Source organism: Puma concolor, chromosome C2, assembly GCF_028749965.1.
Source record: "Puma concolor isolate L17-30 chromosome C2, mPumCon1.1.hap2, whole genome shotgun sequence".
Lineage (NCBI taxonomy): Eukaryota > Metazoa > Chordata > Mammalia > Carnivora > Felidae > Puma > Puma concolor.
The window spans coordinates 159,982,017-159,998,705 of record NC_141675.1 but is presented as its reverse complement, the minus strand read 5'-3'; the positions used below and the strand labels follow the sequence as shown (position 1 = coordinate 159,998,705).

Sequence of the window (16,689 nt, the reverse complement as noted above, 5' to 3'; positions counted from 1 at the left end):
GGTATTAAGTTCTTTGAATACATTCCTTTTTAAGCAGTTACTCTTGGACACTGCTTAACTAAGGAAAAAAAAAGTCATAAAGATTATAAGACAACTGAGCAAAGAAGAGAGTTGTCTTATATTAAAAGTATTTAAATTAAGGTGAGTCATTTCTTAGAGTAGCTGTCTTCTGATTCACTAATAAGTTCACTTGGAAATATACATCACAGTAATTCTTAAGATCTCCAGCATGAATTTTTTTTTTTAATGTTTATTATTTTTGAGAGAGAGCATACCCGCACACACAAGTGGGGGAGGGGCAGAGAGTGGGTGACAAAGGATCTGAAGCAGGCTCTGTGCTGATAGCAGCAAACTGATATGGGGTTTGAACTCATGAACTTCGAGATCATGACCTGAGCAGAAGTTGGACACTCAAACTGACTGAGCCACCCAGGCGCCTCTGCGTGAAACTTAATTCTGTAAAACATTTTTATAGTTGACCCTTGAATAACATGGGGTTTAGAGATGTCAATTCCCCTGACACAGTCGAAAATCTGAGTATAACTTTTGACTCCCCCCAGAACTTAACTACTAATAGCTGCTGTTGACCAGAAACCTAACATAGTCAACATTGTGTATTTATTTGTATTTGTGTATATATGTATTTATCATATACTGTATTCTTACAATAAAGTTACAGAAAAGAAAATGTTATTAAGAAAATCATAAGGAAAATATACTTACAGTACTGTACTGTAAGAATGGATCAGGTTCATGAGTGCCCTCTCCTCTCGCCCCAGTAGATACCCCAGGAGAGTTCCTTGGTCTAGTTTAAAATCACAGCCTGTTTTGTCCAGCTCAACTTTACAGTAAGAGTTGGTGTCTGTGAACCTACATCTGTGTGGTATTTCTTTTTCACTTTTCCTAAAAATCTTTATAGTTTAAATTTAGAATTCTTTTTCAAGTGTTATTTTCCTTTATTCACAGAATTTTAGCAAACTGGTTACAAGTCAAGTTCATGGGAGGTGATGGCTCAGTGGGCGACACAGGCACCATGGCTGGCGGAATTCAGACGCTTGCGCTGTTTCACGCTCTCAGCAGTAAAGGGGATCAGACAGTCGCTGTCAATGTGTGTATAAAGGTAGGTGAGAATCGTGTATTTACTTCTGTGATTTTCTTTTTTTTTAATTATTATTTTTGAGAGAGAGAGAGACACAGGGAGACAGAGCATGAGTGGGGAAGGGGCAGAGAGAGGATGACACACAGAATCTGAAGTAGGCTCCAGGCTCTGAGCTGTCAGCACAGAGCCTGATGTGGGGCTCGAACTCACGGACCACGAGATCATGACCTGGGCTGAAGTTGAATGCTGAGCCACCCAGGCGTCCCTGTGATTTTCTTATTTCACTCACTTTTAGACATTATTGGAATCATGGAAGTGCCTTGAAGTGGTTTTGAAGAAGTGTGGGAGGCTCAGAAGCCCGTATCATGTCTGTTCCTCTTTGTGTCCTGTTGACATCCCACGGACACCTACTTGGTGTGACATGCCAGGCTAGATTCTCAGGAGTGCTGTGAGCCTTAATCATCTCAGGTCAACAGACCTCTTTGAGAACTTGGTGAAAACTCAGAACCATCCTGACATATGCATAGATGCACATAATTTAGGAACCCTGAACTCCTCCTTCATGGGCCTCTGATAATTAACCTGAGAAGTGTAAGAGAGCATTTCGCAAAAATACAGTGCCTGTTATATGTCACATGGTTTGCCAACAGCTAACATCTTTGCTATAATGGCTTCCTGATACATCAGGTCTTACAAGAGAGTAATTAATGGTGTTTTTTTTTTTTAATTTTTTTTTACATTTTTTTTTAACGTTTATTTGTTTTTGAGACAGAGAGAGACAGAGCATGAACGGGGGAGGGTCAGAGAGAGAGGGAGACACAGAATCTGAAACAGGCTCCAGGCTCCGAGCTGTCAGCACAGAGCCCGACACGGGGCTCGAACTCACGGACTGCGAGATCATGACCTGAGCTGAAGTCAGACCCTTAACCGACTGAGCCACCCAGGCGCCCCGTAATTAATGGTTTTTAATCCTATGCAGTTTTCACTAAACTTGGTCCCACCAATATATGTAAGTTCAGTATTGGGCATTTCAGGTCAATTGGATTTGTTTTACATTCAACTTGTCCTAAGTTTTTGATCGTAAGTTCTAATTTTTGTTTTTTATAGGTGTTTGTTTAGTATAGATGTTAATTTTTTTTTTAATTTTTCTTTATTCTTATTTAAGTAGAGTTGGTACACAATGTTATGTTAGTTTCAGGTGTACAATATAATGATTCCATAAATCTATACATTATGCTGTGCTCACCACAGTGTACCTACTATCTGTCATCATACAGTGCTATTACAATACTATTGACTATATTTCCTATGCTGTACCTTTTATCCTCTTAATTATTCATTCCATGGCTGGAAGCTCATACCTCCCACCCTCCTCCCATTTTGTCCAGCCCCCACTCCCTCCCTTGTGGGAACCATTGTCTGAGAGATTCTTATTTAACGAGAACCTATTTCCTCATTCGAATAAAGTCTACATAAATACATTTTAGGTGTTAGCATATGTTCAGATAAACCCAGAAGTGTATTTTATTTGCTTGGAAAAGAACGATGCAGGGCAGAGAGTGTGGGCTTCCGTGTGGAGCAGACCTGGGGTTGTCAGCTGCTGCTCTGGCCAGCTTTTTGAGCCTAGGCGTGGTGCCCTCCATAATGTAGTCCTGACTCACTGCACCAGGGTCTCATGAGGGTTAGCCAGGTTGCATGCTCAGAGTGCTCAGTGAGAACCCACTGTCTACCCTCTGCCCTGACCGGAGGGTTTACAGTGCCCAGGCCTCTCCTCTTCCTAAGAAGGTCACCTTTGTGGCACACCCTGCTCATCTCCGTGTGATACTGTAATCCACATTCCTTCTGTCCTTGGAGCCTCTTCAAATTGTAGTTTGATTATACGGTTTTTATTTATTTTGTTCTTCCATTTTATGTTACTTATTTATTTTAATTTTTTTTTTTAATTTAAGCAAACTCACAACCCCAAGATCAAGAGTCTCATGTTCTTCTAACTGAGCCAGTCAGGCACTTTTGTTTTTCTGTTTTAATGTTATTTATTTTATTTTCTAAAAGTAAAAGTAATACATGTATAAAACCTTAGAAATATAAGGAAGTACAGAGGAAGCATAAAGATGATAAGAGCCATTTATGCTCTTGCCATTCAGAGGTAACAGTAATGTCTTGGTTCATGTTCTTCCCTTTTTTCCTATGATCATAAAGTCAGACTTCACCTACTGGACAATTAGTTTGTTGTTGTTCTTGCCTTTATTTTTAAGTCTTTTAATCAAAGTAATATTTGCAGTACTTAAAAAGTCAGATACATGTCATGATGCATAATGAGGGATAGCAGCCCCTGCCTCTCTCCTAGGGGTTGATTTCTGTTGTCTTCCCAAATCACATGCTTACACAGCTGTTTCTCAGTTTACCCACTTTAGATGTTCTCCACTGACTTCCCATTAAAATATATCTATTGTTGTATAACAAATTAATCCCAAACTTAGTTTAAAATAGTCAAGATTTGTTATCTCATAGTTTCTGTGGGTCAGAAGTCCAAGTGTGGTTTAATTGGGTCCTCTGGCTCAGGGTTTCTCACAAAGCGGAAATCAAGGTGTAAGCCAAAGCTCTGGTCTCATCCGAAAGCTTGACTGAGGGAAGAGCCACTTCCAAGCTCGCTCTTGTGGTTGTTGGCAGGATTCACTTCCTTATTGGCTGTGGCCAGGGCCTCTCCATGAGGCAGTGTGTAAGTTGGCAGCTGGCTGCCATCTGCTGGGCAGGACGACAGAGTCTCTCTGTAACCTAATCTTAAAAGTGATGTCTTGTCACTTTTTTCTGATTCTGTCTGTTAGAAGCATGTCATGGCAGGGGATTGTGCAAGGGCGTGAGCACTAGGAGGTGGGATCATGGGGCTGTCTTCATGGCTGCACCCCGTGCCAAGTGAGGAGTGAATTGGTACACTATGGTCCCACCCAGCCTTCCTTAATTTCCAAGGTGGCTACATCATCACTTTATCTTATCTTAGTGAGTGGGATCACATTTTGATGGCTTTGTGATTGCTGTTTGCCTCAGAACCAGCCAGGTGTTCTGTGACTATGTTTCTTAATTTTATTGCAAATTGTAGTTGCCTTCTTTTCTCACTTACATGCTTTTCTCTGTATCTCTCATTAATTTTTACCCAAATGTGCCAGCAGGTGGGTTGTGTGCATCTTAGTAGAGTTTCAGATGCTCTCTCACTTCACCTTATCCCTTTGAGAAAGTGCCATCCTCTTGCTCTCCTGTGGGCTGATAGTGTCCCAGGTTGTGGCTGCCACTCGATCTCCATACCACTCGCATGGTCCTGCTCCTCCCCCTGCTAACCCTGTGATCTCAGGCAGGTTCCATGTGACTCTGTGCTGCCTGTGTAGGAGTGCTCTTATGATCCCTCTTTTATTAAAAAAAGAGATTTGATGCTCTTGTTTATTTGTATAATAATACCATCCGGCTCTCGTTTTCTGAGGAGCTTTCCTGATGTTCACTTTGTTCATTTCTTCCCCTTCCCCAATTTTTACTTTGTGTCTTTGTTTCAGTTTTTAAACAATCTCTGACTGGCTTGTACCTCTTGGAGAGAAAGCCTATCTCCTTCTTACATCATACTGCATTACCCATTCATTCAGGTATGCATTTCACAAGTATTTGTTGAGTGACTTCTCTGTCCCAAGTACTATTCCACATGCTGGGTTATAGCAGAGAACACATCAACACAAATCCCTCTTCTCAGGAGCTAATATCCTGGAGGGAGAAGGAAACTCGTGGGTAGAAAAATGTCAAGTGCCCGTCCTCCTGGTTTATAATCCAAATTATGGCAGTCCTTCTCCCCTTTCCCATTCTTGCTTGCTGATACTTATTTTATTTTATCTTATTTTATTTATATATTTATTTCATTATGACAAATGCATTCCTTAATCCCCATCCCCCGTTTTACCCATCTTCCCACCTGCCTCCCCTCTGGTGACCATCAGTTTGTTTCCTATAAAGAGTCTGTTTCTTGGTTTGCCTTTCTCTTTTTCTTCATTTGCTCTGTCTGTTTTGTTTAATAAATTACACATGAGTGAGATCTTACGATCCCTCTTTTACCAAAGAGGGAACTGAGGCTGCGAGAAGTTAAACAAAATAGCCCTAGGCCACACAGCTGCCACATGGTGGCACTGCACACAGGTGCCCTTGAGGATGGAGTGAGCTGTACGTGGAGAGTTCCTAGAACAGCGCCTGACTGACACATGTGCTTACTTGGTCCTGCCATTGACAGCAGCAGGGTGTGGGGTGTATCTTCCAGTTTCTTCCAAAGAAAGGATCTGTGGGAGCAGAGGTTTTAGTCCTTGCCTCTTTGAAAATGCGTTTACCCTTGTATTTGCTTTGTGGTTCAGTGAGGTTTGTAGAAGTGTGGGTTGAAAGGTTTTTCCTTCCAGTTTTTCTCCCAAGGTCATCTGAAATCCAGAGTTGCTGTTGAGCTGTCTGAGGCGATTCCTGTTCTTTTCTCTGTGGCCTGGTCTTGTTTCTCTCTGGAAGCCTGCTCTCTGACCCCGGGGTTCTGAAAATCCACTGGGGTATGCCTGGGGACGACTTCTTTTGCTCACTGTGCTGGGTTGGACGGGGTCCTTTCGGGCTGGAGAGCACTGTTTCACTTCTGGGATGTTTTTGCACCTCAGTGCTACCTGTTTTCCTTCTTCTGTTTTTTGTTCTCTTGAATTCCTGTGACAGATGTTGGATCTTGTCAGTGAATTCTCTAAGCTTCTTATCCTTTCTATTCTATTTTCTGTTTTGTTTTTAAATATCATGCTCTGGGAGATTCATTGACTTTTTTTTTTTAAATGTTTATCTATTTATTTATTGGGAGCGGGCAGAGAGAGAGAATCCCAAGCAGGGTCTGTGCTATTAGCATGGAGCCCGATGCGGGGCTCAATCTCGTGAACTGTGAAATCATGACCTAAACCGAAATCAGGAGTCAGACACTTAACCAGCAGCAACCCAGGTGCCCCAAATTGACTTTATATTCTACACATTCTACCAAATTTTGTATTCCATATGTATCATTCATTTTTTCTTACTGTTATTTGAATTTATCATATCATCTTGTGACTATTTTTAGATGCATCATGAGAGGAAATTAGGATTTTTGAGGTCTGAGCTTTTTTATGTTCCATGCATGATTTGTTTCCTTTGGATTTCTCTTTCTTTATTATTCTGATCTCTCTCTTATGTTGGAGGCTCTCCTTGGACACCTTATCTCAGGCTGCCCATACCTGAGTGAGGCCCTAAAAGGCTGTCCATAAGCTCTTGTGTTTGAGGTGGGGTAGCAGGTAGCTGAACAGCAAGCGTACAGTTTTTAGGGGGACTCCCAAGTGTCAGGATCTGCGTGTTGTTTTCTTGGACTGTTTGGTTTCTTTGGGAAGGATTCGTCTTATCCTCTTGGCCAGCTGCTGATGGTCTTGGGACAGGTGGGGAGTGGCCAGTGCTCTGTCCCCTCCACTATGCTTGCATCATTTCAGGATAGGATGTCTGCCCAGGGGGCAGATTGCACTTAAAGGCCACCTGCAGGTGGGTGGATGACCTATAGGGCCACTGCGGTGGGTGTGACTTATCTGTGTGGTCCTGAACCTCACCTCTGGCTCTTGGTGCCACTGGATCTGGGTGCTCAGGGCTTTTGCAGGCTCAGTCAGCCTGGTTCCTTCCATACCTCCATCTGTAACTCTTTAGGTCTGGCTTCTTCTGCTTCCTTAATCTTAACAGGGATTGCTCCCATGTCTGTGATGCTCTCAACAAACTGGTCAGAATCCCTTGTCTGCTATTGGTTTACCTTTACTCCCTTCTGTTGTTATGGGCTTTACCTGTTTGGGTTCTTTGGGGCGGGGGGCGGGGGGCGGGGGGGTGCTTACCTGTTTTTATACCTGTTTAAGGGTAATTGTTAAGATTAAAGTAACATCTTCAAACACACTTCTAGCTAGAGGCTGAATTATTATCTGTTGACTTGGCTGTTTCTTGCACTAATCTACAGCCTCATGGAGGAGGGCAGCCCAGAGAGCAGTGAGCATTTGGTTGCGCTTATTCTGGGGCTCACATTCACTGCTGATTTGTCCCCTGGTGTGTCCCTCCTGATGGTCTAGATGTTGTTCCAGGTGGCTCACGGTGCTCTCAGCGACTGCGCCCTTGATGCTGTGGAGACGCAGAAGGAGCTCCTGGGAGCCAGTGGGCTCATGCTGCTGCTTCCCCCCAAAGTGGAGAGTGAGGACATGGCGGAGGAGGACGTGTACTGGCTGTCTGCGTTGCTACAGCTCAAGCAGCTCCTGCAGGCCAAGCCCTTCCAGCCTGCACTTCCACTTGTGGTCCTTGTACCTAGCCCAGGAGGGGATGTCATGGAGAAGGAAGTGGAAGATGGTTTGTGAAGGCAATTTCGTTTATGAACCAGCATGTTTAAAAATGGGTCGAGCCCCTGGTTTGAGGACGTGCTGGCAGTGTGGTGTGTGTAGGGAGTTGAGGGACAGCAGTGACTGGGAGCAGGGATGGGCGGGGTCAGTGCAGTGAGATGTGTTAGCTTTTCTGCACGCTGAGAGCATAAGACCGGTAACCTCTGTCTGTTTCTCTCAAAGGTCTGATGCTACAGGATTTGGTTTCAGCTAAGCTGATTTCAGATTATACCGTTATTGAGATTCCTGATTCCATTAATGACTTGCAAGGCACAACTAAGGTGAGAAGTCTTCATCATTTTTAAAGGTCTGATAAGACATTTCAATTTTCCCCTTTTGTTCTGTCTTAAATGTAGTATATGTTACTGCTTGGATTTTTAACATTATATTTTGACAACTTAAGAAAATGTAAGCAGAAATCAAAATGAAAGACAAAATTTGCCTACAGTCCTGCTCTCTGAAACATTAAATTGTTCATGTAAATTTTTTTTAGAGGTTTTGTTGTAATAGTTACATTTTGGGAAAGAAGTGCCTGGAATTACAATGAAAGTAACTGCGGGAAGCTAGAGGGTGTGAGAGTATGTGGGTGCGCAGCAAGGTGCTGGGCCTCCTAAGCATGGGGGGACCTGGCTTCCCTTTCTGTGCGTGGTGAAGGTGGTGTGCAGGGCTGGGTTACCTTGGGCCTGAGCCCTTCCAGGATGACCCTGCAGGCTTTACTCCTCAGGATAAGATGGGACCTGGAGCCCCTCTCTGGGAGGCATAGGGGGCGGAACTCTAGTGCCGTGGAAGCTTCTGCCCACTTCCTAGTGTGGTTGAGAAGCTGGTGCTCCCTGTGTCACCTGCTGTGACAGCTGTGGGAGAGGTACTTTCGGGAAGCTCTTTCTGAAAAACAGGATGAACTGTTTAACCGAGTCTCTCCTGAATGTTTTTGCATCTCAGGTTTCACGGGCTGTGCAGTGGCTGGTCTCCCACTGCCCCTGTTCCCTTGACCTTTGCTGCCAGACCCTCATTCAGTACGTGGAAGATGGGGTTGGCCGTGAGTTTAGCGGCCGGTTTTTCCATGACAGAAGAGAGAGGCGGCAGGGCGGCCTGGTCTCACAGGAGCCTGGAGCCATCATTGAGCTGTTCAACAGTGTGCTGCACTTCCTGGCCTCCCTGGTGTCATCTGAACAGCTGTGCGACCTGTCCTGGCCTGTCACTGAGTTTGCCGAAGTAGGGGGCAGCCGGCTGCTTCCTCACCTTCACTGGAATGCCCCGGAGCACTTGGCCTGGTTAAGGCAGGCTGTGCTTGGCTTCCAGCTTCCACACATGGACCTTCCACCCCCGGGGGGTACGTGCTCTTGCCAAGGGGTCCTGGCTGGGGAGGAATGTGTGGGACAGCTAAGTCTCCTGTTTTCTGTTCTTACTATAGCGATAATCTGGCAGGTATTGGGCACTGATGTGAAATTTGTATGTCCTCATCCACTGTGCGCCCCCTGCTCCCACACTGTACCCATTCACACCTGCCTTTGGGTTTAGGAGTCAGAGTTGGGGCTGTTTATGGGGGGCTGTGGGCCCTTCATCACTAATAGAGCAGCCTGTGGGTGTCCTCACGGCCCAGGAAAGAACGTGGTAAGTGGTGTTGGCCTGAACACGTAGCCCAAGGCCCACGGTTTCTGAATTGACAGCAGGTTCTATCCTGCCTTTGCCATAGGGTGGGGGTGCAAAGAGCGTGGGGACCAGGCAGCCCTGCCCACATTGCTGGCTCTGCTGGGGCCATGACACTCTGTTACTTTAACACCAGTGTTCCTTCTTTGTCGAAGAAACCTCTGTTCTGTGACTCTGGTTGTGCCAGGTGAGGCTGTTGTGATGAAGACTCTGTAGGTCCCCTGGGCTGGGCAAGGAGGCTGTCCCTTCCTTTGCTCACACTGTTAGGAGGGAATGAGGCTGTTTGCTACTTATGTAGTACAATACATGGCCTTGGCACGGCCACTCTCCTTTGGGCCTTTGAACAGAGGCCTCAGGTACCCTTGTAAACTTTGTGTTGTGGGGGTGCCTGGGTGGCTCAGTTAGTTAAGCATCCGACTTTGGCTCAGGTCATGATCTTACTGTTCGTGAGTTTGAGCTCCACATTGGGCTCTGTGCTGACAGGTCAGAGCCTGGAGCCTGCTTCGGATTCTGTGTCTCCGTCTCTCTCTGCTCCTCCCCCCACTCATGCTCTGTCTCTCAAAAATAAACACTAAAAAAAATTTTTTTTTAATGGGGTGTGGTCTTCAGTAGGTCTCATAGATGCTCGTTATTGAAGAAACCCAAATGGAAGCAAACCACACGATGTAAATAGGAGCTAGGGCAAGGTTCCCCAAAAGAAGCCCAGACTTCCGGTACCAGAGTCCCCTGGGTGCTTTTTACAATACAGATTTCTGGTGTAACCACAGTCCTGTATAATCAGAGCCTCTAGGTTGGACTCTGTTGTTTATTTTGTCCAGGGTGACTGTTTGCATCTCTTAACGGGACGTGGGGAGGGAGAACAGCTGTGGTTCTATTGTATTCAAATTCGAAAGCAAACTTCTTAAATACACCATTGCCTTTTCCTAAGAAAATGTGGAGTGAAGACATTTTGTGTAGTGTCCACCTATATACTCTGGCCAAATCTTGTAACTGAGGAGGTGTTTTCTCTCCAGCGCCCTGGCTCCCCGTATGCTCCATGGTGGTCCAGTATGCCTCCCAGATCCCCAGCTCTTGCCAGACTCGGCCTGTCCTCCAGTCCCAGGTGGAAAACCTGCTCCGCAGAACCTACCGCAGGTGGAAGAGCAAGAGCCATTCGCTGGGCCAGGGGGCAGGGCCCTCAGTTGCCGAGATCCCATGGGATGACATAATTGCCTTGTGCATCAACCACAAGCTGAGGGACTGGACACCCCCTAGGCTTCCTATCACATCAGGTAATTAGTGCTCGGTGCTGTGGGGTCACATCAGGAGGACTACTTGGTCCAGTTTCAGCAAAGAAAGATGTTTACTTTGATGTTTCTTTTTCTGTGGGTCGCTGCCCTTCCTTTCTATAGGACTCCCCTTTAAGCCAGTGACTTCCAGTGGCTTAAGCCAGTGGCTTAAGCCAATGACTGTTAACATTGGGAGGAGCTAGGAGTATTCCGGGGGAGCCTGGAACCATCTCCCTGAAATGGGTCCCTAGGCTGGCTCTAAGTTAGATTTCGGTAGCTCTGAGTAGTTATACTGGTCATGCCACAGTCTGGCCTTGTCTGAACCTTAAATGACCCATGGATGGTGAGGCATGTTACGTCAAGCATGGGAGTCAAGTGCATGGCTTTAGTTAGTAGGGCTTGTTCTTAAATCAGTGTATAAGCAAACTTCAAGTGGTCACCTGTTGCTTGTTGCTCTTTTGATACTCTTTTCTCATTTGTTTTTGTATTTTTTCAGAGGCTCTGAGTGAAGATGGTCAGATATGTGTATATTTTTTTAAAAACCACTTGAAAGCATATGATGTTCCTTTGTCATGGGAACAAGCCAGAATGCAGACACAGAAGGAGCTACATCTGAGTCATGGGCGGTGAGATCTGTGTGTATTGTGTGTTTCTGTCCTGACAGCCAGCAGAGCAAACTGTATTATTCTCCTCCAGAGTACAGAGACAGAACATTAATGTTCTACACACAGAATCCAGCCCACTGTGGTTAGATTTAGACAAATACCTCAGGAACAGATTATTCTTATGCAAGCATCTCATTTATCAGAGAAACCTGACCCTGAAATCATAACATAGCCAGGAGAATCTAGACAAAAGAAAGTAGACATTTCATCTCATTTACAAACCTAGTTCAAAAGTACTGAATAAAATGTGTTAGCACATATAATTTTCCAGTACATAAAAAAGTTCACAAGTAGGCTTTATCCCAGGATAAACAATGTCAACAACAGAAATCTCTTGTAATTTGCTGTCATAGAAAAATAGTGATCATTTCAAGTAGGTATTTAAGTTCTTTTATTAAAATCTGTACCCTCCAAACCCAATTTATACTCATTCTTGATAAAATTTCTTATCAAACTTGGGTAAAAAAACTCCTTACCTTCATAAGGCATTTCACCATAAAACTACCAAAAAAAAAAAAAAAAATCCTTCTTGCTAAGACATTAGAAATATGAATGTCAGAACAGCCTGAGCTGCCTGATTTCACTTGTTCACTGCTGTCCTGGGAATGCTGCCCCGATGCAGGGACACAGATAAGATGGTGTAAATACCAAAAAGAAGGAGTAACTGTCGTTTTTAGACAGTTAAATTGTCATTTCAAGAAAATCAACAGTTACATCCATAGAACTATTTGGAGTTCAGCCAGGTGATCAGACAGATGGACTTACAATGTACAAAAATTCTCATTCACAGCAGCAACTAACCCTTAACATAGGGACGTATACTGATCCAGGAAAGGAACTAAACCCTTGTGCAGGGAACTCTCAGGGACTTGAAGGTGTGAAGAAAACCTGAATGAATGAGAGGTCAGCTAGCTTTGTTGATGGGAAGATGGAGTGCTGTAAAGATGTCAGTTCTTAAAGTGTAAAGTCAGGGCTTTTCTAATCAAAAACCCAAAAGAGGAATTTTCCCCCTGGTCTTGACAAGTTAATTCTAAAATATATTAGGATGAGAAAATATGTAGCAATTGCTGAGAAAATTTTGAATAAGAATAACAAGGAGGTGGGGTGCCTGGTGGCTTAGTTGGGCAAGCACCCAACTTTTGATTTTGGCTTAGGTCATGATCTCACAGTTTGGTTTGTGGGATCCAGTCCTGGTTCGGGCTCTGTGCTGTCAGCACAGAGCCTGCTCGGGATTCTTTCTCTCCCTCTCTCTTTGCCCCTCCCCCTACAAACAAATAAACATTATAAATAAATAAATAACAAGGAGGAACTGCTGTGCCTCACATCAGAACATATAGTAAAGTTACAACAAATAGATGAGAATAGGAAGTCCAGAAACAAATCATATGGGACAAAGTACCATGCGAAACCAGTGAGGACAGACGTTGGCATCTATTTAGAAAAAATAAAATAGTAGACCCCCTTTCTCCCTCTGTTTGTGAATATTACTTACACAGGGATTTAAGAGCTAAATGTAAAAATACGAACCTTACCAATATTAGGGTAAAATAGAACCTTGTTGATAACCTTGGGATGGGAAACCAAACTGAGTAGAGAAGCTCCAAGCACCCAGCTGCCCAGGAGAGAAGGTAAGCCTTTCCTGTAAGGCAGAGGTTGCCCTTCCTTCCTTTGTGCCCAAGCCTGACCCTGAGGGAAGCAGGAGTAGGCAAGGGTAGGTCTGGGGCTCTGTGTCTACATGCACACTCTACCTGCTGCTGGAGGAACCTTTCTTCCTCCTTCCTGACCATAAGCACTTCAAAACATGTACTTACAGTTTGGGGATAAAGTCTTTGCATCCGTCTGCAAACAAGTTTCCTGCTCCGATACTGCACATGCACTGGAAAGGGAAGAGGAATGTAGAGCATGGCCCAGAGGGGCGGGCTCCCAGCACCCAGGATCTGATGCGTGGAGCCTCTGCCCAGGAGCTCCTGGCCCAGTGTCTGTCCCGGAGTCTGCTGCTGGAGAAAGAGGAGAGCAAGAGGTGAAGTCTACTCCCTTAGGTTTATTGTGTCCGTTAGGCCCCTTCATGCTGGATTAGCAAGGATCACGGTGACGTGACTGTTTAAAAAAGAAGGCAAGTCAGATGTGTGAAGTATAAGCTCTTTGAAGGCAGAGGCAGTGCCCTAGATAGTAGGTCTTAAACTGTTTGAAATCAGTTTCATTTACTGTTTATTACTGAGAGTGGTAAGTTTTCTGGTGGGAGAGAAAGCATGGCTGGCTGATGGAGTCTCTTCAGTGGATAGTGAGTGCTGAATGTGTGGCTGCCACCGGCTCTCTGCCCTTGGCAAGCCTGAGGGTGCCAGTGTGTCGTCCCACACCGTAGACACTCCTCTGCGTCTCCCACCACCCTTTTTAATGGTTTTACTGAGAAAGAGAACCAGGAAGAAGGCAGTTTACAGGGTGGCCTGTACCCCATCCCCTCACCCCCAGCAGCCTCCCTGGGTCCAGCTTATCACCAAGGGCAGCCCCTCCCCTTGGCTGGGATCCGATCTCCCACCCACTCAGGACACTCACGTGAGCTTCTCTGTTATGTCCCCTTCCTCCCAGCACCCTAGAACAGGGAACCATGCCTGAGCCATGCTCCTTTGATCGTAAACTCTTCAAACAGCGTGATCCTCCCTTCTGTCCTCCCAGTCTCTCCTGAGCCCGTCCCTGCCCCCATGTCTGCTCTGGTAAGAGTCACAAGCAGCTTGCTGAACTGACCATGAGCCCCCGTCTCCAGCAGCGTTCCACACCTTTGTTCTCTCCCTCCTACCTCGCAGGAGACCTCGTCCCTTTCCTGCCCAGCTGGTAACTCCCCCTAGGGCTCTCCCCCCACCCCCTCACCTAGCCTCTGTGCTGTTTGCACCCCCACTCCCCAGTGATAATCTCCAATTTCAAATAACGTCAATATTTTGACAACTCTATATCTAAAAACCCTGAGTTCTCTGAAATCCAGATTTGAATATGCAACGGCTTCCTTAAAATCTTCATTAGTCATTTATAGGATGCCTGATAGCCATCTCAAAGCTAACATCCCAAATCTAATTCCAGGTTTTCCCCCATTTGAGATGGTCTTCCCAGTTGATGAGATTTTGTCCTTCCAGCTGCCCAGGCCCAATGCTTTGGAATTATTCTTCCACATCCAGTTCATCCATAAATCCTATTGTCTCTATCAAAAATGTATTCAGAATTGGACCGTATGTTGCAGTGGGCTGTGGTCTAGTCTTGGCAGACCCAGTGTGAACCTTTCGTGTGAAGCAGAGGTCATGTTTTCCTTTGCTCACAACCTTCCAATGACTTCCTCTCCAATGAAAGGCAGAATCCCTATGAGGTGGGCAGGGCCTATGTGATCTGCCTCCCATTTCCTTTCTGACCTCTGCTCCTTCAACCTGTGAGGTAGCACACAGCCAAGCCTTTGTGCCTGCTGTTTCTTTTGCCTGGAACTCTTCAGCCACCTCCAGATATCCCTGTGGCTCACATTGCACTCATGTCCAGTCTCTGCTCAAATGTCCGCTTCTCAGCGAGGGCCTCCTTGCCTGTCCCCCAAGCCCTTCCTGTCTTCATGTCTCTGCTTTGTCTTTCTCACCTTCAGACTGCATTTCCCTTTTCTTTTGTTCTTTGTCTATCTCCCCTCACTAAACTATAAGCTGCTTACAGCCGGGCCTTGTCTCTTTTCTTTCAGTGCTGTATCCCTGGTACCTCAAATGGTGCGTAGTGTTTGGTGGGGGCTTGTTGGAAGAGTGAATGAATGTGTCATGATTTTCAAAGTAGACTTTCATAGGTGTGTATCATTTAAGCAGTTGGATCAGATTGTTTTTCTTGAAAAGATCAGTGAAAAAAGTGGATGGAGTGAACATCTTACAAGTGTGTTAGGTGGTGGTGGGATATTATTTTGAGTTAATTTTAAACTATAAGCAGCAATCCACACATCTGGATAATCCATCAAGAGATAAGAATTAATTATAAATACCAAAATAAGCCAGAGAAAATAAACCAAATGGGAGAATTATGAGTAATGTTAAGTAACATGCAAAAGCAGTTGTTTGGATAAATGTGACCTTTTCTGTTAAATATAAATTGGACTTACAAATTAAAGAGAAGATTAAAAATTTTTAGGAGTGTGGTTCTGCTTCTCATTACTGTTCTACCCTTAGTAAAAAGCAGAGCTTTAAAAGGTTAAAAGTAGGGGTGCCTGGTTGGCTCAGTTGGTGGAACAAGTGACTCTTGATTCTCGGGGTTGTAAGTTTGAGTCCCATGTTGGATATAGAGACTACTAAAAAAATAAAATCTTAAAATTTTTTTTAATTAAAAATATTTATAGGAGAAAAGTGAATGATAGTTAAACGTTTTATTCCTCATTCTCAAATGCTTTAGGTTTGAAGATCAGCTTCAGCAGTGGTTGTCTGCAGACGCAGGAGTGTTTACAGATTCAACATCCCTTCCCCTCTACCTTCCTCAGACCCTGGTGTCTCTGCCTCAGACTATTGAACCTGTGATGAAGACAGTGACCACTACCAGCCCTCAGGTGGGAGGAGCGTACATTTGGCATTTGAATTAGAATTGAAGACTGAGAGAATGGCGGGGAAAAGTAACATCTCCATTCATCATATGGGATTGTGATGACCAATAAATTATTAGCTTAAATTAGATCTTTTCTTAATCTGTCAGTGTTATAGAGGCCCAACTAATTCTGAGTTTCTATGTGTGAAATGAAGGGAGAGTGGAATTAAAACATGCTTACAAATTGAACAAAACCCAGAACCGTGTTCTGACACGCAGTGAGGGCATTGAGGAGAATAACAAAGGTGATGACGGTGGCTTCTGTTTGTGCACATGATGTCCAAGCCTTGGCATCACCCCAGTCTTCCTCTGCGGCGTTAACTTTCCCTGAGGAAAATTAATGAACGAGGAAGGTAAGATCACAGACGTCAGGGGCTCACCCAGGAGTGTGGCTGAGCTGCTTTTCAGAGCCAGACCTGATTGGCTCCGAAGCTCAAGGTCTTTCTACCTCATTATCCTCTTTCAGTGGTAACAGAAGCAAAAACAGAGTTTTCATCATAGATTATAATGCTGGACATTTAAAAAGTATGCTCCTGGACTGGTTTTAGGAAGCCCTTCAATAGGGAAGAAAAGCAAATTAAGAAGGCATACTCTTTCCATTCATCAGTTTGGCAGGTACCTTAAGAATGTTTGTACGTTTTGACTTAACAATTCTGCCCTAAAGAAACTACCATATATAACAAAAATTGATGGGTTTTTGTTGTTGTTGTTCACCTGTAGTATTAATCATACTGCATAAAAAAATGGAAACTAAATATCCAAAGATGGGAGTCAGGTTAAACAATTACAGGACATATGATGGAATTGCTCATAGCCCTTGACAATTATATTTTATAAAAATGACTGACACTGGAAGTGGATGATACAATGAAGAGAAACATTCTATGTGCAGGTGATACCAGCTGTATATGTATGTGCTGAAAGAGGCTGGAAGGATGTATATGATAGATGCCAAGAAACGGGTTTGTTGAGCCCAGCAGGCCACAGATGAAGTTTCTAACATGAATCAGATA

At 44.5% G+C, this 16,689-nt stretch overlaps 1 protein-coding gene across 4 annotated transcripts in view; it reads left to right on the top strand.

Annotated features, from left to right (window-relative positions):
• MCM3AP (minichromosome maintenance complex component 3 associated protein) overlaps positions 1-16,689 on the top strand; it is a 55,946-nt gene that overhangs the window by 38,875 nt on the left and 382 nt on the right. For 3 of the 4 annotated variants that reach the window (XM_086676217.1, XM_086676216.1, XM_086676218.1), the window contains exons 21-28: positions 967-1,120; positions 7,216-7,486; positions 7,699-7,796; positions 8,455-8,845; positions 10,176-10,433; positions 10,927-11,056; positions 12,909-13,115; positions 15,491-15,641. In XM_086676217.1, coding sequence (XP_086532343.1) covers positions 967-1,120; positions 7,216-7,486; positions 7,699-7,796; positions 8,455-8,845; positions 10,176-10,433; positions 10,927-11,056; positions 12,909-13,115; positions 15,491-15,641 — 1,660 coding nt within the window. The remainder of the gene's footprint in view (positions 1-966; positions 1,121-7,215; positions 7,487-7,698; positions 7,797-8,454; positions 8,846-10,175; positions 10,434-10,926; positions 11,057-12,908; positions 13,116-15,490; positions 15,642-16,689) is intronic. The other variant, XM_025913453.2, reaches the window with a different exon arrangement.